General features: G+C 30.7%; 1 protein-coding gene and 1 long non-coding RNA gene across 11 annotated transcripts; both read right to left on the bottom strand.

The window, feature by feature from the left end:
- Positions 1-7711: 7711 nt before the first annotated feature.
- On the bottom strand, positions 7712-9125 carry LOC130993986 (uncharacterized). The gene is made up of 4 exons (XM_057919024.1): positions 8995-9125; positions 8788-8917; positions 8202-8696; positions 7712-8119 (listed from the first exon to the last, which is right to left on the bottom strand). The coding sequence occupies exons 1-4, from the start codon at positions 9123-9125 to the stop codon at positions 7712-7714; spliced, it is 1164 nt and encodes a 387-aa protein (XP_057775007.1).
- A 1238-nt stretch (positions 9126-10363) lies between these two features.
- Positions 10364-18475, bottom strand: LOC130993572 (uncharacterized). 10 transcript variants are annotated; one of them, XR_009091711.1, is made up of 4 exons: positions 15947-17999; positions 11399-15530; positions 10911-10982; positions 10364-10558 (listed from the first exon to the last, which is right to left on the bottom strand). It is a non-coding gene; the product is annotated as an uncharacterized LOC130993572 (long non-coding RNA). The 10 variants fall into 10 exon arrangements; XR_009091715.1 differs by having other exon boundaries at positions 10364-10552; XR_009091716.1 differs by lacking the exon at positions 10911-10982 and having other exon boundaries at positions 10364-10552.
- Between the last annotated feature and the right edge of the window lie 4228 nt (positions 18476-22703).

The raw sequence follows: 22703 nt of genomic DNA, 5'->3' as shown, positions 1-22703 counted from the left end.
CCGGAACAACATCCGTCTGCTTAGAAGCGTTGAGCGTGAAGTTATTCGATATCGCCGGGAGATTGAGAGCAGAATTATCCGCAGAACTGCGAACGACCTGGCCGGAATCCATGAAACAGGTCGGCGGCGGTAGGCTAGGGTTTAGCAAACGTTGAGAGAATTTGCTTCATAGTTTTATTGGTTTCTTTATATTAAGCACCACGTTGAAAGAGGGATTACATGAATTATTTGATAGATGAATAATTCACCAATCTATATAATCTACATAAAACATGAGTTTAACGTAAACTTTTTCCCACCAAAATTTATCTCTCATCATTTTTTTTTATTCTCTTTTAAAATTTATCAACTTTGATTACTAAAAAAAATATTCAATATGGATGTTAAATTAAAGATAATGACAAGATCTTTATTGATGTAAAAATTATAAAAAAATAAATTTAAAATAAATAAGTTATTATTGTTTAAAGTCACAATTTTTTTTTTATCTCTCCTCTCTCATCTATCATCTCCTCTCTCCTATCCACTTTCTTGTATTTGTTTTTCTTTTCTTTTTGTTTTATTTTTCTTATTTTTTTATTTTTTTTCTATTTCATTCCTACTTCTACAATTTTTTATTATTATCAATTTAATGCGATAAACTTATATTTGTTCATTTTAGAACTCTATAGAATAAAAATAAAATTTTAAAGGTAAAAATTTATGTTAATATAAATTTATAGATAAATAAGTAAATATATATATATATATATCCTAAAAATTGAATTTCAAATATGATTTAGATTTATTAAATTTTCATAGTATGTTTTTGTATGAATTTTTATATTTATTTATATTAACATATTTTTTTATTATGTCTTAATTAAATTTAATATATTAGATTGACAATTGACATTTACATATTTATTAAGAAACTCATTGAAAATGAACTCTTTTTTTATAGTAGCACATCTATTTAAATTTACTGAAAGCATATACATTTTATTTTTGAAAATGATCGAACGACACACATTCATGCTCAACCTTTTATTTTTCGACTCGCCCATTGATAAATAAATATTTGTTTGTAAAATAACATGAGTAAAAAATTTGATGCATATATAAATAATTATTGTCATGTTTATTCAAATTACATAGCGTATATACACTAACGACTCACCGATAAAAATATTTATCAAATTTTTTTATTAAAATTGTAACCCAACAAAAATAATGCAACATCATCGTTCAACATTATAAAATTAAACTTAATAAATTAATGATTTTCTTTATGAAAATAAATCATATATTTTCAGCAAAATCAATTATTTGGATGTTGCGTAGGAACTTTATTTTAAATTTGCATTTAAACAAAATGACCACATAAAATATAATTTAAATATTCATTCAAAAATATATTAAACTATATATATGCTATGCAGAAAATAGTTTTGTGCGTCTTAAAATATTGTATGACGTGAAGCTGGATCGCAAATTTGCTCAATCCTTCTTCAAGATCTTGAATGAATTGAAAAGCTGGAGTCATTTGCAAAAACGAGTTGCAGAAAAAAAAAATGTGTATGATGTGGTGTTGGAGTGAGATTATAAATATTGTAGTATTGAGATTACTAGTACGCACTCCCGTGCAATGCACGGGACATAACACATTTTATAATTAAAAAAATTAAATACATACATATATAAACATCAATCTATTATTTTTTTTTTATCAGAAAAAACGTAGGTATATTAAAATAGAACCGAAGGTACCAGAGGTACCACAAACCATTAAGTACAGAGGAAGGCCGAGGGGCCAAGAGAGAACCAAGAAGAAAAAGAGGTATCCCAAACATAGATGTTAAAGATATTATTCCAGCTCCACATTCTAGTGATGATTTCCCCCACTGTACCAGGGATGTCCCACCCCTTTCGGTCGAATCTGCTTGCGTTCCTTTGTCTCCAAAGAATCCACACAGTGCATACCCAAAGAGACTTCAAGAACTTCTTACTCTTCTTACCTTTGCCCAAATGGGAGAAAGCAAGATAGTGATCCTGCAGATCTTGCGGTCGGGCCGTTTGGAAACCAATCCACCTTGAAATACCATCCCAAATTGCCGAAGCCTTCGGACAGCGGAGAAGAGTATGGTTAAGGTCCTCAACTGATTCGAAGCATGCGTTACAGTTCATCTCAACTTCATCGATCATGACATTTCTTTTTCTCAAGAAAAGATAAACAAATAAGTTTACATAATAAATAAATAAATAATTCTTACACACACACATCACTAAAAATAAAATAAATTTAAATTGTATCAAAAATTTGGTTTTTTAGATATATAAATCGAATTCTATTTGTTGGAACATGTTAACATGACCGGTACGGATATCTAACTAATTATTCATCTAGACATTTATATTAAAATCAATACAAATTCTTTAAAAAAAAAAAGTTTATTCTTTAAACTAAAGAGTTCTAAAAAGAATCAATATAATCAAATTTTATTCTTTAAACTAAAAAGAATCAATATAATCTTTTTCTCCTTATTTGCCTTAAAGGCTATTATTATTAAAAAGTGTGCAAAAAAATATACAAAGGTTGATATCGAACAACAGTATAGAAAATTAAATAAATTTAATATAAAAAGGAAAGCAAAGAGAGAGAAAAAAAAAGTTGTTTGTTAAATTTAGGAGAAATAAGAGATAAAAAAATATTACTTTAAGCGCAGATTGTGTTATGGGAAAGTAGTGCAACTTTCCAAGATTCTTATTCCTGACTTTTCAGAGGTATTCTTTTCCGTATTCCCAGGATTCTTATTTACATATATATTCAATATTATTTGTAGTATTATTTTATTAAATGCAAATTATTATTATATTATTATTATTATTTAATTGATTAATTCATTCATGAATTATTTTAAGAAATCATAATCCCAATTCATCCACATAATCATTTTCCTGAGAATCACAATTCCAATTCACATTACTTTCCAGACAAACAAACATGACCTAAATTTTTGAGAGGAAAGAGAAAAAAATTCATTAAAATTTTAATTTACCATAACTTATTCGTTCCAAATTCATTTTTGGTGATTTTTATATCAAATTAATATCATCTTTGACAATTTAAAAAAAATAAAAAACACAAGAAATACAAAGAGAAGGGAGAGAAAAATTGGTGAAAAAATATCACCTTTAGAATTGTCATTTTATATATTACTATATAAATATGGATAATTGTTGTCATATTTTTTCTATAAGGAAAAGAAAATAAAATTGACAAAAAATGAAAATAAAGAAATTAAGTAAACACAAATATAAAAATAAATATAAAACTAAAATCAAAAGACAAAAGATTATTCATTAGAGAGAGAAAAATAATAAGTTTGATATTTCTAACTTTTATAATATTTTTTATTTTAACTCTATATCAAACATAATGTTTATTAAATTAAAATTATTTTCATGATCTTTAATTTAATATGTATATTCAATCTTTTATTATTATCAAAATATATAAATATTAAAAAAAGAAGTAGAAAAGAAAATAACAAAAAAATAAATAGAAAAAGGGTCATTCTTTTTATAATGAAAAGCGGTATATTGTGGGGTGTGGGGTGGGGGAGAGAAATAACAAAAGTGCAGTTTATTTCGGTTGCATTGTGTAACTTGTGTTAGCCGAAAAATAGGAATCATGAAGTGAAAAAAAATAAATTGATTTTTTAAAATTTGGCAGCAAAAATTAGCCGTTAAATTGTTCTTTTATATACTAATATATAGACATGACTGATGTATGAACGTGTCTAAATGGGCTAGTGGATTGAGATTATTGTTCGAATTGAGAAATTGTTTACATTTTTTTTTATATAGTAGCATATCATAATTTATTTGTTGGTTTGACCATGTATCAGTTGGATAATGGATTGAGTAATTTCATTTTAATCGTGTTTTATAATTTATTAATAAATAGATCTATTTGAATTAGTTCATTTGTGAGTGTGAGTGTGAATGTTCATGCGTGAGTTTGAATTAGTGGAGTGTGAATGTGTTCTAATTTATTTATAACCTTTATATTATATTATATTATATTATATTATATTATATTATATATATATATATATATATATATTATCATTCAAATCAATTTCAAAATCAAATTGATTTGAAATCAATTTGAAGTTGAGAGTTCCCTATTTAATATAGTACAAATTTGGTAAAATAAATATAATTTGACTAAAAATATACTTCATTCGTCCTATAAACATATGCAGTGTTTTTGGTAACACAAACTTTAAGAAATGTTATGTGAATGTGTTGTGAGTGATAAAGAGGTATGTCGTTAATCTGCTTCAATCTAACCGTAAATTAAGAATAGCTATTAACTTATCTAGAATATACTGATAAAAGAAACACATATAAACACAATAATTAATGAAAACATAAATTAACGCTAATTTAAATTCTAATCCTAAAGAAAGCATAATCCATTTCAACATAAAAAAGCATAGAAAAGATACTACGACATATTATAGCATAGCTAAAAATTACAGAAATTAATTAACGTTAAATGAAATATACAATAATCACAAACATGTATTCAAAGAAAAAACATTGACATTATTAAATTCAAAGGCAAATTAAAAACAAACACGCAATGCATAATTAAAGCAAAAAATAAATTATAGAAGGGAAACAAGAATAATGTTTGCACGAATGAGAAAACGAGTAGCCCTTACAATAATCTAGACAAATCCAATAATCTAGACTAAAAGCAAAAATTTAATATTCTGATCTGAAATTGTCTAAAATTCTTTTTCCCCAAATTTAATTTGCAAAGCAAACATGAAGAAAAGCTACAGAAAGTGGTATATGTATGTGCGTAACTCCCAACTCTCATTCTCAATTCTTTATGGCTGTCGAGGTATCCCTTTGCAGTTTTCTCTCGGCGGTAGGAGTCGGGTCCTCTGTGGCTGTTGAGGTATCCCATCGAAGTTTAGTTTGGTTATTCTATTAGTTCTTAAATTGAGGGGAAGTTTAGTTTGCATTTGGGGACGAGGGCCTTCTACATTAACTATTGTTGTTTAAACTATTTGTTTTGAGTTAGTTTTTGTTGTTGTTTATTCATGCGTTGAGCAGGCTTTTGAGCATCTTGTTTTGTCTACATAAATGACAAATTGGGAGATTGTTAAAATATAGATTATACTCTTAGGTATTTGTCATTATGTAGACTGTATCTTCTCTGTTTGATACTTCTTCAAATACTAGTACCAGAAAATGTTCTAGCTTGTCTGATACTTGCAGAGTCTCCTTATCTGCACAGAATTTGTAAGAAGATATACTTCATAGTTTATTATATTCGTAAAGACTCCTGAACAAAAAGAATTCCAATCTCCTTATTATTAAAGGTATAATATGTTAAAATTATTGTTGGTTCTGTTTATGGTTATCTTCAAATAGATGTGTATCATTCTTACAATAAGAGCTTGGCTAGGGTTTTGCAAGACAACCTTCTATATAAAGACAATGTTAAGAACGTTTGAGAGATGTCACTTTTATATACTTTTGAGTGTTTAAAGTATTTTGAATTGTTATGTAAAGATTATACGGTGTTTATAAGTGTGATTGTGTTTCGAAGCTTCTCATTGTGTGAGATAATATTGTTTTGTTCTTGCATAATATATTCGTTTACTTTGTTAAGGGATTAGTGAAGCTTTTTTAGCGATTATTTGGTGAATGGATTGAGTTCACACCCAGGTTATAAGTTGCAGACTTGCTTCCAATTTTCCACCGTGGGTGAAGTTTTGGGAAGGTATATGGGCCTAGTAAGAGAGACTGAGAGTGTCTTATTGTGTAAGTCCATGTGTATCTTAACTTCAATTAGTGGAGGCCCCCATAGTAGGTGTGTTAACCGAACTGGTAACTAATTTCTGAGTAGTGTTCTTTATTGTTTTACTAATACTTTACTTGGCATTAGTATCACTAACCATACTAGAAATATCTACTGCGAGCATTTATGCATACGAGTAGGTGACAATTTCAGAGGTTATATAATTGAAATATATTAAAATTTCCACACTTATTTTATTAATTTTTTAATTCCCATATTACTAATATAATCATACTTTAATGTTATTATTGCATGCATGATTAAGTCCAAATGAATGAAGAGATGTGTTCGAATTCAACAATCACTTCAGTCACTCCCAATAAATTAAATGTAAACATATGAATTTTTTTCAGACTGATGTAATTGGTGTTGATATACAGTTTTCAACAACAGAGATTTCAAAGAAGTTGAACCACATTTATACAATAAGACATCTTCAAATCTATGTAAAAATCATTAATGATAAATTATCAATCTCTATTGATGTGCGAGTCAAGATTATATCTTGAATTATTTTGGGTGCTTTTATATATTTGTTTGGTTTGGAATATGTTTGCTTAATATACTTATTTTTTTATGTTAATTAATTTTATTCATTTTTAAGTGAAATTTGATGTAGTTCTGTTGACTGGCGTTATATGTTATAAATTTTAAATGCCACTTATAAGTGTACCAATTATCGTATGAGAAAATGAAAGAGAATCCAAGTGATGTTACACTAGAATCTGAACAGCGGACGGAATTGCCATGTTGATTGGCACTCCTCAATTATACTCCCTCCGTCCCATTGTATCTGAGACTCTTTCTATTTTGAGCGTTCTACTGTAAGTGAGACTCTTTCTTTTTTGGGTAAAAGTTTTTTCCTTTAAACACATTTTCACTTTTTTATCTACACACAAAATATACATTTCTTAAGTCTCGTGCAAAAAAAAAAAAGATTTCACTTACGGTGGGACCGAAAGTTGATATACATGTACATATATTAAAATTCAATCTGTTTTCAAGTTTTGATCTGATTATGACTGAAAGTTGATATGAGTTTTGATAATAACTTCGAACTTAACGTGACAAAATTAAATGAGTTCTAATTATAAATTTGTGTTTATGAATCATTATTCGTAAAATATGTCGTTGTAAATCCGACTTATGAGGCATAACTATAATATAAAAAAATCATCAACAATGACAAAATCAGATTAAATGAATAATAATTTTATTATTAAAATAATTAAAAAATATTCACTACAAGAAAAGGCGGCGTTAACGACCGAATTTTCGATCGTTAAGACCTGAAATTTGGTCGTTAAATTGGTTAACGACCGAATTTACGATCGTACAAGGACGTCGCAGCTTCGATCGTCGCGCGGCTTTTAACGACCGAAAGCAAACGGTCGTTGTTTCTAACGACCGAAAATTCGGTCGTAAATATCGTTGAGCATACGACCAAAGTTCGTAATTCAACGACCGTTTTTTCGGTCGTTGGTTAACGACCGAAAATTTCGGTCGTTAATCAACGACCGAAAAACGGTCGTTGAATACTGTTTATACAGTTATGAGACCTTGCTTTGACTCGACCGAAAGATTCTTTCTACGACCGAATTTCGGTCGTTATTATTATTTTTTATATATATATATTTATATTCAGATTATTAGTATACTATTATTATTATTTTCCATAACATAGCAATATATAAATGATTCATAATAATCGTAGTCCCAAATCATGAAAATACTAAAAACAAATAATCATCCCATAACAAAGTAGAAAATCCTAAAAAATATCAACAAAAACAAAAATTCAGTATTCAAAGCATAAAAAAGTACATGAAAACATAGTCAGCATAATCAAAGGTCTGGGTGAGTCTCATTAGAAGGGGTGGATGGTCGAAATCCTCGCATGAGCAACGCGATCTGGGACTGCATCTCCTGTATAGTCCTAGCCTGCTCCTCCTCTCTCTGTCTCCTGGCCTCTATCTCCTGCACTGCTGTGGTCAGAGCCCTCGCTGTGGTGTCAAGATCCTCCCTCAAAGTGGTAAACTCAGCCTTTGAAGGAGCATCGAAGTGTGAGGTGCTGGTGGAGGTGCTCGACTCACCGCCGCCTGAAGTAAGCGCCTTCGACATCATCATACCTAATCCCATGATGCGCCCCTTCGGATCAGGAGTGACTACCTCTCGGAAGATGCGATCCACGTCGGCGGGTGTGACCTCTCCCTGTATCTCACGCAGCTCTGCCACTCGCCTCTCGACCTCCAACTACAATATAAAAAATGTTAGAACAGTAGTAAAATAGATTATTATAACAAAACAAATTAAACATTTGCAATTAACGTCATACCCCGTGCTGCGCAGGTCGTCCGGCGGTATACTGTCCATTCTTAAAATGGATACGTCGAAAGGTAGCCCAAGACGCCGCGTCAAAAGGGATATTGCTCTCCCGAGCCTTCAAAAATACGTTAAAGTAAAGTAACGATTTAATAGACATAAATCCATTGAAATAAAATTTAGAATGTAAAGTTACCAGATGCTCAGCATGATCTAGAGCGCTACGCGACCCCCCATGATGGATAGCCATCCCTGTACCAACACCGCAAGGCTCAGAACGACGATTCTTAGACGCCTGTGCAGACCTTGCCTGAGTTTCAGGCAATGCCCAATAAGCCCTCCAAGCAGCCTCAACAATAGGATTGAGATAATCAATCTTCTTCTTGTGTAGTAGGAGGGTTTTCTTGCATGCAGAAATGTAATCCTTATATGCTACTCGAGCCTCTGAGATCCACGCCTTCTTAATTTGGTGTCTGGTATATTTATCTTGTTGCCAACAAAATGCTTTCTGTTGAAAGTTATTGAAAATAACAGTAAAATTAGTATTTGTGAGTGTTCATTTAGAATAAGACATAATTATATATATTACATGATTATACCACAAATTCGTCGAAGTACACGTCCTTCATCTCCTCAGTCAAATTCTTCCAATTCGTGCCACTTGCATCTGGCATACCTTGGAAGCTATCAGTAGCCCTAGCCCGAATAGGTCCACTCGGCCTCAAAACACTTAGAAATTTGAAACTTAGATTAGAATTAATGTTTATTTACTTTGGAAGTAAATTGATATATATTATTAAACAGACCTGCCATGAAGATGCACCCATATGCGCCCATCAGTAGCAACACCAGTCGGTATAGCCCCCGTGGGCGGCGTCACGGACACATCCGCATCGTCGGTCGAATGCGTAGATCCGGATTGGCCAGAAGTAGACATCTATATGATAATTTGAAGTGATTAATTCATTAGTTCCAATAAGGATTGTAGACTACATTAAATACATAAGTTGACAAATATATTTACTCAATTAGAATCAGAATTTGAAGACTCGGGTGAGTCTAAAGGAATGTCTTCATTGTTAATTTCATCATCTTCATCGTCATCTATCTCCACCTCGCCTCCAAGTGGGTGAATAATTGTTGGGATGTCATCTATAGTCGTTGGAGATATTCTGCCTATGACTTCCTCTTGAAACGGCAAAGATGTTGTTGGAATTTCAGTTGTGGAAACTTCAACAACTGGCCTTGCTTTCACTTTACAAGCAGCCAACCAATTCCTTCTATTGTTATTTTTACTAGGAAAAGAGGAATAATAAACTTGTATAGCTTGATCGGCAAGGATAAAGGGTTCATATTTGGAATAACGACGATTTTTGTTGACTGAAACCAAATTGAAGTTACGGTCAACTTCAGTTCCACTTCCAATCTCAGGGTCGAACCACTCACATTTGAACAATGTTGTTGTTTTCTTTGCCAAATGAATCCTCACAGTATTTGGAGTATCAAATTTTTTGTTCTTACATTTCGTGCACGGGCATTTGATTTTATTTCCAATCATTAATTCTGGTCGAGAAGATGCATAATGGATAAATACTTCCAATCCATCCATGAACTCCTCAGTAAGACTACCTTCAGCATAACGCCTATACATCCACCCCCGATCTAAACTCATAATTATACTTCCTGCATTCATATTGTAACACCCTAATCTAATTAAGGAGTTAAATATAAAATTTAAATAAATATTTAATGCGGAAGTCTTTTAAAATAATTTAAAACTCACTTTTAAAATAAATATTTTCGAAAATAATTTTAAGAAAAAGAAACCTTTAAATAAAATTGGTTTTTAAAGCACTTTTAAAACGATTTATAAGATATCAAAAATTTTCAATAATGTATTCAAATATAAATCTTGATTTTTAAATCATAAATTTAACAACTTTATTTTCAAAGCACGACATGAAGATGTCAGAAAAATAATTAACTAATTAATAAAACTTGTACTAAGGAAAAACTCTAAATATAAAATAATATCTTTTTAGCAGCGGAAAATATAACAAAATAAAATCTTTATATAATTAAAAATTATGTATGTATCCATGTATATATTTTCGTAAAGATATAAATTCTTAAATAAATATTTGAAATGAATTTAAATATAAATTAAACAAGTCATGACATTAAAATAATATAACAACATTTATTTAAACAAATCACACACAAATCTCAAATAGTATAGAATTTCAGAGTTTACATAATCAAGAGATATCACATGAAATAACATAATATGTTTTAGGAAACATTTATCTTTAAATAGATTCGACGCGCCCATTCGACTCTCCACGCGCCTCCGATATCAATCACCTGAAACTGTTGAATATGGGATGAGCATACAGGGTACACTCAGTGTGGGAACATGCAATAATTGTCCATGTTAATAAAATGGTAACACATATTGTCATAACGTAACATAACTTCCATACGCACTGTGGCAACTCCAAGGACTTTAATGTCCCGGACCCTATATATGGATCCCTGGCGACAATATAATGGTTGCAACCCTGTAACATGAAATCGCTTTGTGGCATACCAAGGACGGTGAAGTCCTGGACCAATTATGCTGGCCCCTAGCGATAAATATTTTTACAACACATACGGTAAACACATAATATTAAAATGGACAAATATTAACCACGTGCATGTACTGAAATAAATCCCACACCTGAAACTTGAACTTTTGAGCTTTGAAAATTAACTGCAAGAATTTAAAGTTCACGTCCTAGTCGCGTCGCACCTAGTCAGATAAATTCAAATAATAAATATAAGGCCTAATTAAACTTAAAAATAATAATAATAGTAGTTTAAATCTTAAGAATTTATTATAATAAAATCATTTGGAAAAATCATTGGTCTAATAAATTATAAAAGAATTTTTCTTTAAAAAAATATTTTGGCTCAATATTTAATGAAAACTAAATTTAAATTAATAATGTAAATTGAAATATAAAATTTAATAATATCATTTGTAAAAATATATGAAATTTCAGCCCATAAAAATAAATAGAATTAAGCCCAATTTATTTACTAAACCTACAGCCCAATCACTTAATAAACTGAAGCCCAAAAATTATAGTTAACCTAGGGCCCAAGCCCATTCTAACTTTCCCTAATTAAAACCCCCAATTCACCAAAACACATACGCAGCCTAACCTCTTCATTCTCTCTGCCGCTCTCTCTCAACCGTTCACTCCCTCTCTTCTTCTCTCCCTCTCAGCCTCCTACCGCCGCCACCACCAGACGGCACGCCGCCTGCCAGCGCCACCACCCCGTCCATGCCTCCCACCTCTCCTTTGGCCGGCAGCAGCAGCCGGTCAGGCTGCCTCCCTTTCCAGATCCGGTGCTGCCAAACCAAACCACCGTCGCCGCCTCTGTCTTCTCCCGCCGGCCGCCGTGGCGCGTAGCACCGGCGGCGCTGTTCAACAGCTCCCCGTATCCTAGGCACCATCCCTCTTCCACTTCTTCTATCTCTATTTCCCATGTAATATATAAGATTTATTCTATTTTCTTTTTCATGTATTTAGCAATATATATAAATTACAGAAAAATAGATGTATGCATGATTGGATTTTGAAAACAAAGTTTTTGATGTTTAGCCTTGGTTTTGGCGAAAATGCAGAAAATTGTTGATATGCTTGAAATGAAATAACTTTTCAAAAAGTTATTAAAATTACCAGCTTGAATGAGTGAAATAAATCAGTTGCTGCGAATTGGAAATATTTGAGTGAATTTTTGTTGATTTGTGAATTTGAGAATGATACAATGATGTTTAAATAGATTGAAATATTTGACATAGAACGTGTGAAAGTGTGAAAAGAGATCAATCAAACTTTGTTGCTTCAAAGTTAGCTGCTTCAAAATTTGCTGCTAAATTTGCTGCTGTGGAAATCAAAATTGGCTAGCTGTATTTTCGAAATATTTCCAGAAAATGAGAGAAGCTAATTTTATAAAAAAAGTGAGGCGGTGGAAAGGATAAAATGAATTCCTTATTGCACAAGATTGACTAAATAAATTGGATGGCTGTGGAGGATTCTTAAACTGGAAGAATTAAAGTTGTGGTTGAAATTCTACAAAAATTTAAAGAATCACATTCGATAAGTATCTAAAATATTATGGGCTTTTCAATATTTTTACCCCATGAATACAAGTGAGGCTCAAACAAATAGCCTACAAAAATATTTTATACAAGGCCCAAATTATACTAAAATGTTAAGAATAAAATTTATATTTAATAATAGCTAATGTTTTAAAATTATGCAAAGTTACATAATATATTTGGCCCAACATCATAAATCTGCTCCAATATAAATAAGCTATAATTTATTGAGGTCCAAATTCATATAAAAATATTTGGAAAAATAAAGAAAAACTTGATTTTTCCGAAAGTATAGTTTTGCTTTGTAAAATTTGCAGCGATGATGGTCATATTTAAATAGGTAGTAAATTACTTGTTCGTCAAAGATTTGAATGTGAAAGAAATCAAAGTTTGCTGATCAAAGTTTGCTGCTGTAGAAATCAAAGTTTGCTGCTGTGATGTTTGTCAAATACTTACGGAAATGAATTTATTCAAAATGATTTCTTATAAAAGATTTTCTTTTTAAGGAATTTTGGTTATGTGCATATGTACAGAGGGGTTTGGTTTAATGGGCTTGTGTTGTTTCACAAAATAAATGAGAATGAAAGAAAAACGTAGTAATTTGCTGTGATAAATTAAAACATGAAATCTCACAGAAACAATAAAATTACCAACTGAAGTTTTGTGAAGGAAATATCAGAAATGAGAAGTCTGTTAACCTGAATGAAATTTGTGCTCTGGAAAATTTTGATGAAATGAAACCTAGTAGGTTATTTGGGTGAATTTAAATGTGATAGCAGTGAGTGATACGTGGCTGAATAAAATTAGGTGGCTGAAGGAGATTAAATCAGAATATTTGGCTAAGGAAAAACTGAACCACGTAACATCTCATTTTAATTAAAGAAAGACATATGAGCTTATAATAATAATTGGGCTTTAAAGATGATAAATGGGCTTTCAAATAATAAAATTTTAACCCAATTATCATAGAAAAAGAATAAAAACTATGGCCCAACATATTTATTAAAAATATTTGATAACATAAATTTGTATCTTTTTATAAATATAATCTATAGTTCAAAGTCATTTATCTAATTAGAGCGGTTAGATATCTGATAAGAATGAAAATAGGAATGGCTGGCTTGGAGACTTCTTTAAACAAATGTAAATAAATAGAGTAGAAATTGTTAATTTGCAGATACGAAAATAAGGTATCCAAATCCTTGAAATCATTAATAAACTATAAATGTTGAAACTTGAATAATTGTTTTAGGATCATTGCAAAAGAATTTGGCCCATTAATAATAATAAGTCCCAACACTAATAAAAATTATGAAAATATTTTATTCTTAATCCAAAATTAATATAATGTCCATGATAAATATATTTAAGTAAATAAATTTATTTAGGCCCAAATTTATATAAAAATATTTTAGAATATAAAACTTTATTTCTATAGGTATAACCTAGAATTTAGAGTCATACATCTAGCTAGGGGCGCGACTAGATAATTCATCACAAACTCGACTCATAGATTTATATTTTTAATATCTCGAAAATACAATAAATTTTCAAATAAAATTTGCAAAGGTAGTAAATGGTTTTGGGCTGTGACAAACCTACCCACTTAAAAGAATTTCGTCCTCGAAATTTGACAATTCATAGTTGCAATAATCTTCAACATAATAACTTGAATACTGAACTTGAACATTTTCACATAATAACTTCAATCATTGTAGCAAATTCACTATACTTTCAACGTAAATAATTTATACTCATCCTCTTGAAAAATATTTGAAATATCTTTACTCATAGCTGCAATAATCTTCAACATATAATTTGAATACTAAACTTTCTCATAATAACTTGCATAATGAACTTGAACTTTCTGATAATAACTTCAATTATTGCAGCAAATTTCAACATACTTTCAACGTAAACAATTTATACTCATCCCTATAAAAATATTTTGAAATACTTTTAAAATACATTTACCTTGAAGTCGGAGCACGTAGAGGTCGAATGGATTTTCTCACACATGACATTTAAGAATTTTATGTAAAATATTTTGCAGAGTCTACAGGAAAGTAGACCTGCTCTGATACCATGTTGTAACACCCTAATCTAATTAAGGAGTTAAATATAAAATTTAAATAAATATTTAATGCGGAAGTCTTTTAAAATAATTTAAAACTCACTTTTAAAATAAATATTTTCGAAAATAATTTTAAGAAAAAGAAACCTTTAAATAAAATTGGTTTTTAAAGCACTTTTAAAACGATTTATAAGATATCAAAAATTTTCAATAATGTATTCAAATATAAATCTTGATTTTTAAATCATAAATTTAACAACTTTATTTTCAAAGCACGACATGAAGATGTCAGAAAAATAATTAACTAATTAATAAAACTTGTACTAAGGAAAAACTCTAAATATAAAATAATATCTTTTTAGCAGCGGAAAATATAACAAAATAAAATCTTTATATAATTAAAAATTATGTATGTATCCATGTATATATTTTCGTAAAGATATAAATTCTTAAATAAATATTTGAAATGAATTTAAATATAAATTAAACAAGTCATGACATTAAAATAATATAACAACATTTATTTAAACAAATCACACACAAATCTCAAATAGTATAGAATTTCAGAGTTTACATAATCAAGAGATATCACATGAAATAACATAATATGTTTTAGGAAACATTTATCTTTAAATAGATTCGACGCGCCCATTCGACTCTCCACGCGCCTCCGATATCAATCACCTGAAACTGTTGAATATGGGATGAGCATACAGGGTACACTCAGTGTGGGAACATGCAATAATTGTCCATGTTAATAAAATGGTAACACATATTGTCATAACGTAACATAACTTCCATACGCACTGTGGCAACTCCAAGGACTTTAATGTCCCGGACCCTATATATGGATCCCTGGCGACAATATAATGGTTGCAACCCTGTAACATGAAATCGCATTTGTGGCATACCAAGGACGGTGAAGTCCTGGACCAATTATGCTGGCCCCTAGCGATAAATATTTTTACAACACATACGGTAAACACATAATATTAAAATGGACAAATATTAACCACGTGCATGTACTGAAATAAATCCCACACCTGAAACTTGAACTTTTGAGCTTTGAAAATTAACTGCAAGAATTTAAAGTTCACGTCCTAGTCGCGTCGCACCTAGTCAGATAAATTCAAATAATAAATATAAGGCCTAATTAAACTTAAAAATAATAATAATAGTAGTTTAAATCTTAAGAATTTATTATAATAAAATCATTTGGAAAAATCATTGGTCTAATAAATTATAAAAGAATTTTTCTTTAAAAAAATATTTTGGCTCAATATTTAATGAAAACTAAATTTAAATTAATAATGTAAATTGAAATATAAAATTTAATAATATCATTTGTAAAAATATATGAAATTTCAGCCCATAAAAATAAATAGAATTAAGCCCAATTTATTTACTAAACCTACAGCCCAATCACTTAATAAACTGAAGCCCAAAAATTATAGTTAACCTAGGGCCCAAGCCCATTCTAACTTTCCCTAATTAAAACCCCCAATTCACCAAAACACATACGCAGCCTAACCTCTTCATTCTCTCTGCCGCTCTCTCTCAACCGTTCACTCCCTCTCTTCTTCTCTCCCTCTCAGCCTCCTACCGCCGCCACCACCAGACGGCACGCCGCCTGCCAGCGCCACCACCCCGTCCATGCCTCCCACCTCTCCTTTGGCCGGCAGCAGCAGCCGGTCAGGCTGCCTCCCTTTCCAGATCCGGTGCTGCCAAACCAAACCACCGTCGCCGCCTCTGTCTTCTCCCGCCGGCCGCCGTGGCGCGTAGCACCGGCGGCGCTGTTCAACAGCTCCCCGTATCCTAGGCACCATCCCTCTTCCACTTCTTCTATCTCTATTTCCCATGTAATATATAAGATTTATTCTATTTTCTTTTTCATGTATTTAGCAATATATATAAATTACAGAAAAATAGATGTATGCATGATTGGATTTTGAAAACAAAGTTTTTGATGTTTAGCCTTGGTTTTGGCGAAAATGCAGAAAATTGTTGATATGCTTGAAATGAAATAACTTTTCAAAAAGTTATTAAAATTACCAGCTTGAATGAGTGAAATAAATCAGTTGCTGCGAATTGGAAATATTTGAGTGAATTTTTGTTGATTTGTGAATTTGAGAATGATACAATGATGTTTAAATAGATTGAAATATTTGACATAGAACGTGTGAAAGTGTGAAAAGAGATCAATCAAACTTTGTTGCTTCAAAGTTGGCTGCTTCAAAATTTGCTGCTAAATTTGCTGCTGTGGAAATCAAAATTGGCTAGCTGTATTTTCGAAATATTTCCAGAAAATGAGAGAAGCTAATTTTATAAAAAAGTGAGGCGGTGGAAAGGATAAAATGAATTCCTTATTGCACAAGATTGACTAAATAAATTGGATGGCTGAGGAGGATTCTTAAACTGGAAGAATTAAAGTTGTGGTTGAAATTCTACAAAAATTTAAAGAATCACATTCGATAAGTATCTAAAATATTATGGGCTTTTCAATATTTTTACCCCATGAATACAAGTGAGGCTCAAACAAATAGCCTACAAAAATATTTTATACAAGGCCCAAATTATACTAAAATGTTAAGAATAAAATTTATATTTAATAATAGCTAATGTTTTAAAATTATGCAAAGTTACATAATATATTTGGCCCAACATCATAAATCTGCTCCAATATAAATAAGCTATAATTTATTGAGGTCCAAATTCATATAAAAAACATTTGGGAAAATAAAGAAAAACTTGATTTTTCCGAAAGTATAGTTTTGCTTTGTAAAATTTGCAGCGATGATGGTCATATTTAAATAGGTAGTAAATTACTTGTTCGTCAAAGATTTGAATGTGAAAGAAATCAAAGTTTGCTGATCAAAGTTTGCTGCTGTAGAAATCAAAGTTTGCTGCTGTGATGTTTGTCAAATACTTACGGAAATGAATTTATTCAAAATGATTTCTTATAAAAGATTTTCTTTTTAAGGAATTTTGGTTATGTGCATATGTACAGAGGGGTTTGGTTTAATGGGCTTGTGTTGTTTCACAAAATAAATGAGAATGAAAGAAAAACGTAGTAATTTGCTGTGATAAATTAAAACATGAAATCTCACAGAAACAATAAAATTACCAACTGAAGTTTTGTGAAGGAAATATCAGAAATGAGAAGTCTGTTAACCTGAATGAAATTTGTGCTCTGGAAAATTTTGATGAAATGAAACCTAGTAGGTTATTTGGGTGAATTTAAATGTGATAGCAGTGAGTGATACGTGGCTGAATAAAATTAGGTGGCTGAAGGAGATTAAATCAGAATATTTGGCTAAGGAAAAACTGAACCACGTAACATCTCATTTTAATTAAAGAAAGACATATGAGCTTATAATAATAATTGGGCTTTAAAGATGATAAATGGGCTTTCAAATAATAAAATTTTAACCCAATTATCATAGAAAAAGAATAAAAACTATGGCCCAACATATTTATTAAAAATATTTGATAACATAAATTTGTATCTTTTTATAAATATAATCTATAGTTCAAAGTCATTTATCTAATTAGAGCGGTTAGATATCTGATAAGAATGAAAATAGGAATGGCTGGCTTGGAGACTTCTTTAAACAAAATGTAAATAAATAGAGTAGAAATTGTTAATTTGCAGATACGAAAATAAGGTATCCAAATCCTTAAAATCATTAATAAACTATAAATGTTAAAACTTGAATAATTTTTTTAGGATCATTGCAAAAGAATTTGGCACATTAATAATAATAAGCCCAACACTAACAAAATTTATGAAAATATTTTATTCTTAATCCAAAATTAATATAATGTCCATGATAAATATATTTAAGTAAATAAATTTATTTAGGCCCAAATTTATATAAAAATATTTTAGAATATAAAACTTTATTTCTATAGGTATAACCTAGAATTTAGAGTCATACATCTAGCTAGGGGCGCGACTAGATAATTCATCACAAACTCGACTCATAGATTTATATTTTTAATATCTCGAAAATACAATAAATTTTCAAATAAAATTTGCAAAGGTAGTAAATGGTTTTGGGCTGTGACACATATATTATTAAGAATTAAATTAGTTTAAACATAAGATTTCATTGTGATGTTCGAAGGATGGTTCAACATTAAGTTGATGAATTAATGATTTCGATTAAGATTAAGGTTAAGAATAAAATTTAGAATAAGAGTGAATATTAATATCCGATAAATGATGACAATTAAGAATTAATGAAAGATGATTGTAGTTTAGAATTAAAGAAGGATGACGATTATGATAATGGTGTTGAAGAAGGAATATTCGACTTTAGAATTAAAGAAGGATGACGATTATGATTTGAAGAGAAGAAGGATGATTGAGGATTGTATTTCAACACAACAAAACCAGGGCGGTAGTCATTGCTACCGCCTCCGCCTCTCCCCCACCGGCGGCCCAAACTCCAATAATCACAATCATAAATAATCAAAACAGGCTATTCGCCTCTCCCCCACCGGCGAAACAATCATGCAATAGTTATAATTAAAACATGCTCAACACAAATAATCATATAATCATAACACGTTATTCGCCTCTCCCCCACCGGCGACACAATAAACAAATTCAAATTTATAATTATAAATAAATTTATATACCTACCTATATATATACGATTAAGACCTAAAAGATGATATATTAACTAAGATTTTAACTAAGTTCATCACTAAGTTCTTCACTAAGTTCAAAGATGATATATTGTCACTACTAATTAAGAATATCACTAAATTATTGAAACTAACTTACTTCTATCCTAAGATAAATTTAACTAAGTTCTAAAAACAAAGAGCATCTAATTAACTAAGTTCTACTAATCAAGACCATACTACACTATCAAAAATAACAAAAATAAATCATTAACAATGCATAATCAATATAGTAATCCACATAAACTCATGCTTAACCTAAACTAATCATCTTAAATCATACCAAATTTCACATAAACTAACATAAATTCACATAAACCTACAACAATTTCACATAAATTCATAAAGTATAATTATGAAAAACCTAACCTTTATAAATTCACAATTTATTCAATAACATGCAAATATATTAACCAAAATTAAAATTTATAACCTACATTACATAAGTTAGCATTACTAACCGAAAATAGAGGATTCCGGTAAGGGAAAGGACGGTCCGGCGACAGAGAGAGGTTTCCGGCGAGGCAGCGGGGCGGTCCGGCGAGGGCAGTGGCTGGGATTCAAAATAAACAACTTAAATTCCATAAACAACAACCCAAACACACACCACAACCACTTACCTACGGCGGCGAGGGCGAAAAGCAGCGGCAGCGGCGAGGGCGACGCGATTCCGGCGACGGGCGAAAAGCAGCGGCAGCGGCAGGGGCGCACCGGGCGGACAGCAGCGGGCACGGCGTCGGGGTCGGTGGAGGTGGCCGTTCGTCGGGGAGGAAAGCAGGCGGCGGCCGGGGTCGTCGGACGGCGAGAATCGACGGCGACGGGGAAATCGGTGGGGATGGAGGCGGAAATCGTAAAAAAATCGGCTAAGGAAAAATTGGGGAAAGGAAAAGCAAACCCTAAGTAAATCCGTTCAGCAACGACCGATTTTAATATTAACGACCGAACTTCGGTCGTTGCCATATTTATTATTTTTTTTTAAATTCAGGTTACCAACGACCGAAAATCGGTCGTTGGAAATAATTTAAAAATATTTATAAACTGCCTACGACCGAATTTCGGTCGTTGAATCCAAGGCACCAATTTACGACCGATTATTTAGGTCGTTATATTGCAAATATAAATAAAAAAAACAAAATTAATATCGGTCGTTGACATTAAAAATTCGGTCGTTAAGCCCGCTTTTTTAAAGACCGATTTTTTCGGTCGTTAAACTTGGTCGTTATACCCTTCTTTTCTTGTAGTGATTTATACATTATAAAATAAAATAGCAATTGATCCATAAACCATTGCACAATATTATGATTTTATATGAAATTCCAATTCATGGTTTTGATCCATCCAAACACAAAGGATGTTTTGGGCAATTTAAAAATGGTGAAAGCAATTGAGTCAGAAATATTAAATGGCTATTTGGTAAATCGATGCACTATTTAATAACCAAAAGAAGTTGAAATGCATCCATCCATCTTCTTTTGCCAGACAATCTGATGTGGTTTTTGGATGTCCCAAAAATGTATAGTGCCACGTCCTCCCTTTTTATTTGTTTAATCGTTTTTCTGCATCAAAGCTGATGGATCAGTTGACCGTTAAAACCTCTTCAATTTCTTCATTTTCTCTTTCCTTTTTTCAGTTACTGTTTTATTAACACACTAAGCGATCACTATTTTTTTTAATTAAATACACTACTGCTTACTCATCATTTACAGATTTACTTACGTGTTAACTTATCAAATTTCTATATGATCACACTATTTGGGTGCATAATTGAACAACTTCACTTAGCGGTCACTATTTTTTTAATTGAATATGTTCTTTTAAGTCTTAACGATCACTATTTTTTTTCCTTCTCAAACAAAACAATGATCACTATTTTTTTTTTTTGAAATAAATATAGTTAAATTACAAGATGACATCTTCTATGTATAATTTCACTCGGAGTCTATTCTTGAAACAACTCTAATTATATTAATAAAAATTAAAATATATTTTAGCCAGTTTCATCAGTTTGTGATGAGAGTGGATTCCATTTTATCACGAAGATTTCAGCACTTCATCATCATCATTATTATTATTATTATTATTATTATTATTATTATTATTATTATTATTATTATTATTATTATTATTATTATTATTATATTGTTATTATTTTGATGGGGTTTATTTTGCACGATTGATAAGATGCATGATAAAGTATTTTTATCCTTAAAAGTGTTTTCTTTAGGGCTCGTTTGGTTTTCAGTAAAGAATTATGTAGGATAATTTGTAACCAGGATATTTAGCGTGGATAATGACAGATTATTAATACAGAGTGTATTATTAATCCTAAGAAATCTTGATTAATAATACTGGGTCGTGGGATTAAACCGGGTCATCCGCATTATTACTATATATCAAACACTAGATTGATCTGTACTAAATTAGCTAATACAGTGTATTAGCCAATATCAAACACGCCCTTAATTGATAAATTTATCATGAGAAAAAGAGAGATAACGAAATTTCTCATTTTAAATCCTCTCTTTTTTCGCCTCGTTTTCTACAAAAGAGAAATTTATCATTTCTCATTTCTCATTTTCACTTCAAGAAGAAAAAATATTATCTCTTCTTTGAGTGGAAAAAAGGAATGAGAAATGTTGAAATCTCCGTTTACATAAAATGAGGGAAATAACATTTAAAGGAAATCTTTTTTTGTTATCGATCCTTTTCTTAGTGTAAATAGAATAAAAAAATAAGGATAATGAAATCTTATTAGCAGTGGAACACATTTAAAAAAATAAAAAGTTTTTTTTGTGAACATCTCAAAAAGAAAATTTTTAAAAAATTATTGTGGAGGATGGAAGTATATTTAATTAGTGCCATACATATCCACATCATAAATAAGTGGATATATCGTGTGATTTTTTAGTGTTGTCCGAAGGTGGACATAATCAAATCTTATATGACATCGATAATTTTTTTTTTTAGTCAATTAGTGTCAATAATTGTGCTTAAAGTTAGTGTTTGGTAGTTGGAAGAGAAAATGACGAGATACGAAAGTAAAACGTCCTCGAATTCTTCAATGTCCAAGTACATTAAAGGGAACAGTATCCCCAATAAATGGAAGACATCAATAATAAGTAAAGTAATATTATTATGCTCCGAATTAATTATCTTTTATCATCTTTCTTAGGAGGTGGAAATTAAAAATAAACAAAAGGATGTATTTTATCATAATTTATTTTCAAGATATACTATAATGTTTAATTTCTACATTGTAACTAATCAAAGAATATTTTAACCCATATTCATCAAAATAAAAATATTAGAAAGCAATGGTTGAATAATTAAATGTAACCTTTTGGTCTAGAGCTGTTTAAGAGGAAGATTTTTTTTTTTGACATTTAGGGTGATGAGCAATTTAGGGGATTATATTCAATTCAGAACTTCAAAAATTTTGTTCCTAGCGCAGGAATATTGCTGACTTTGTTCCTAGCGCAGGAATCAATGATGGCTGGATTTGGAATGGCGCCAAGGATGGCGTTGTTTCCACGAAGACAGCTTATGAAGCCATTAGAGAAGCAAAGAACGCAGCAGCAGATACAATTCCTTATCAG

This window comes from Salvia miltiorrhiza, chromosome 7, assembly GCF_028751815.1.
Source record: "Salvia miltiorrhiza cultivar Shanhuang (shh) chromosome 7, IMPLAD_Smil_shh, whole genome shotgun sequence".
Lineage (NCBI taxonomy): Eukaryota > Viridiplantae > Streptophyta > Magnoliopsida > Lamiales > Lamiaceae > Salvia > Salvia miltiorrhiza.
This window is presented reverse-complemented; position numbering and strand designations above follow the sequence as displayed.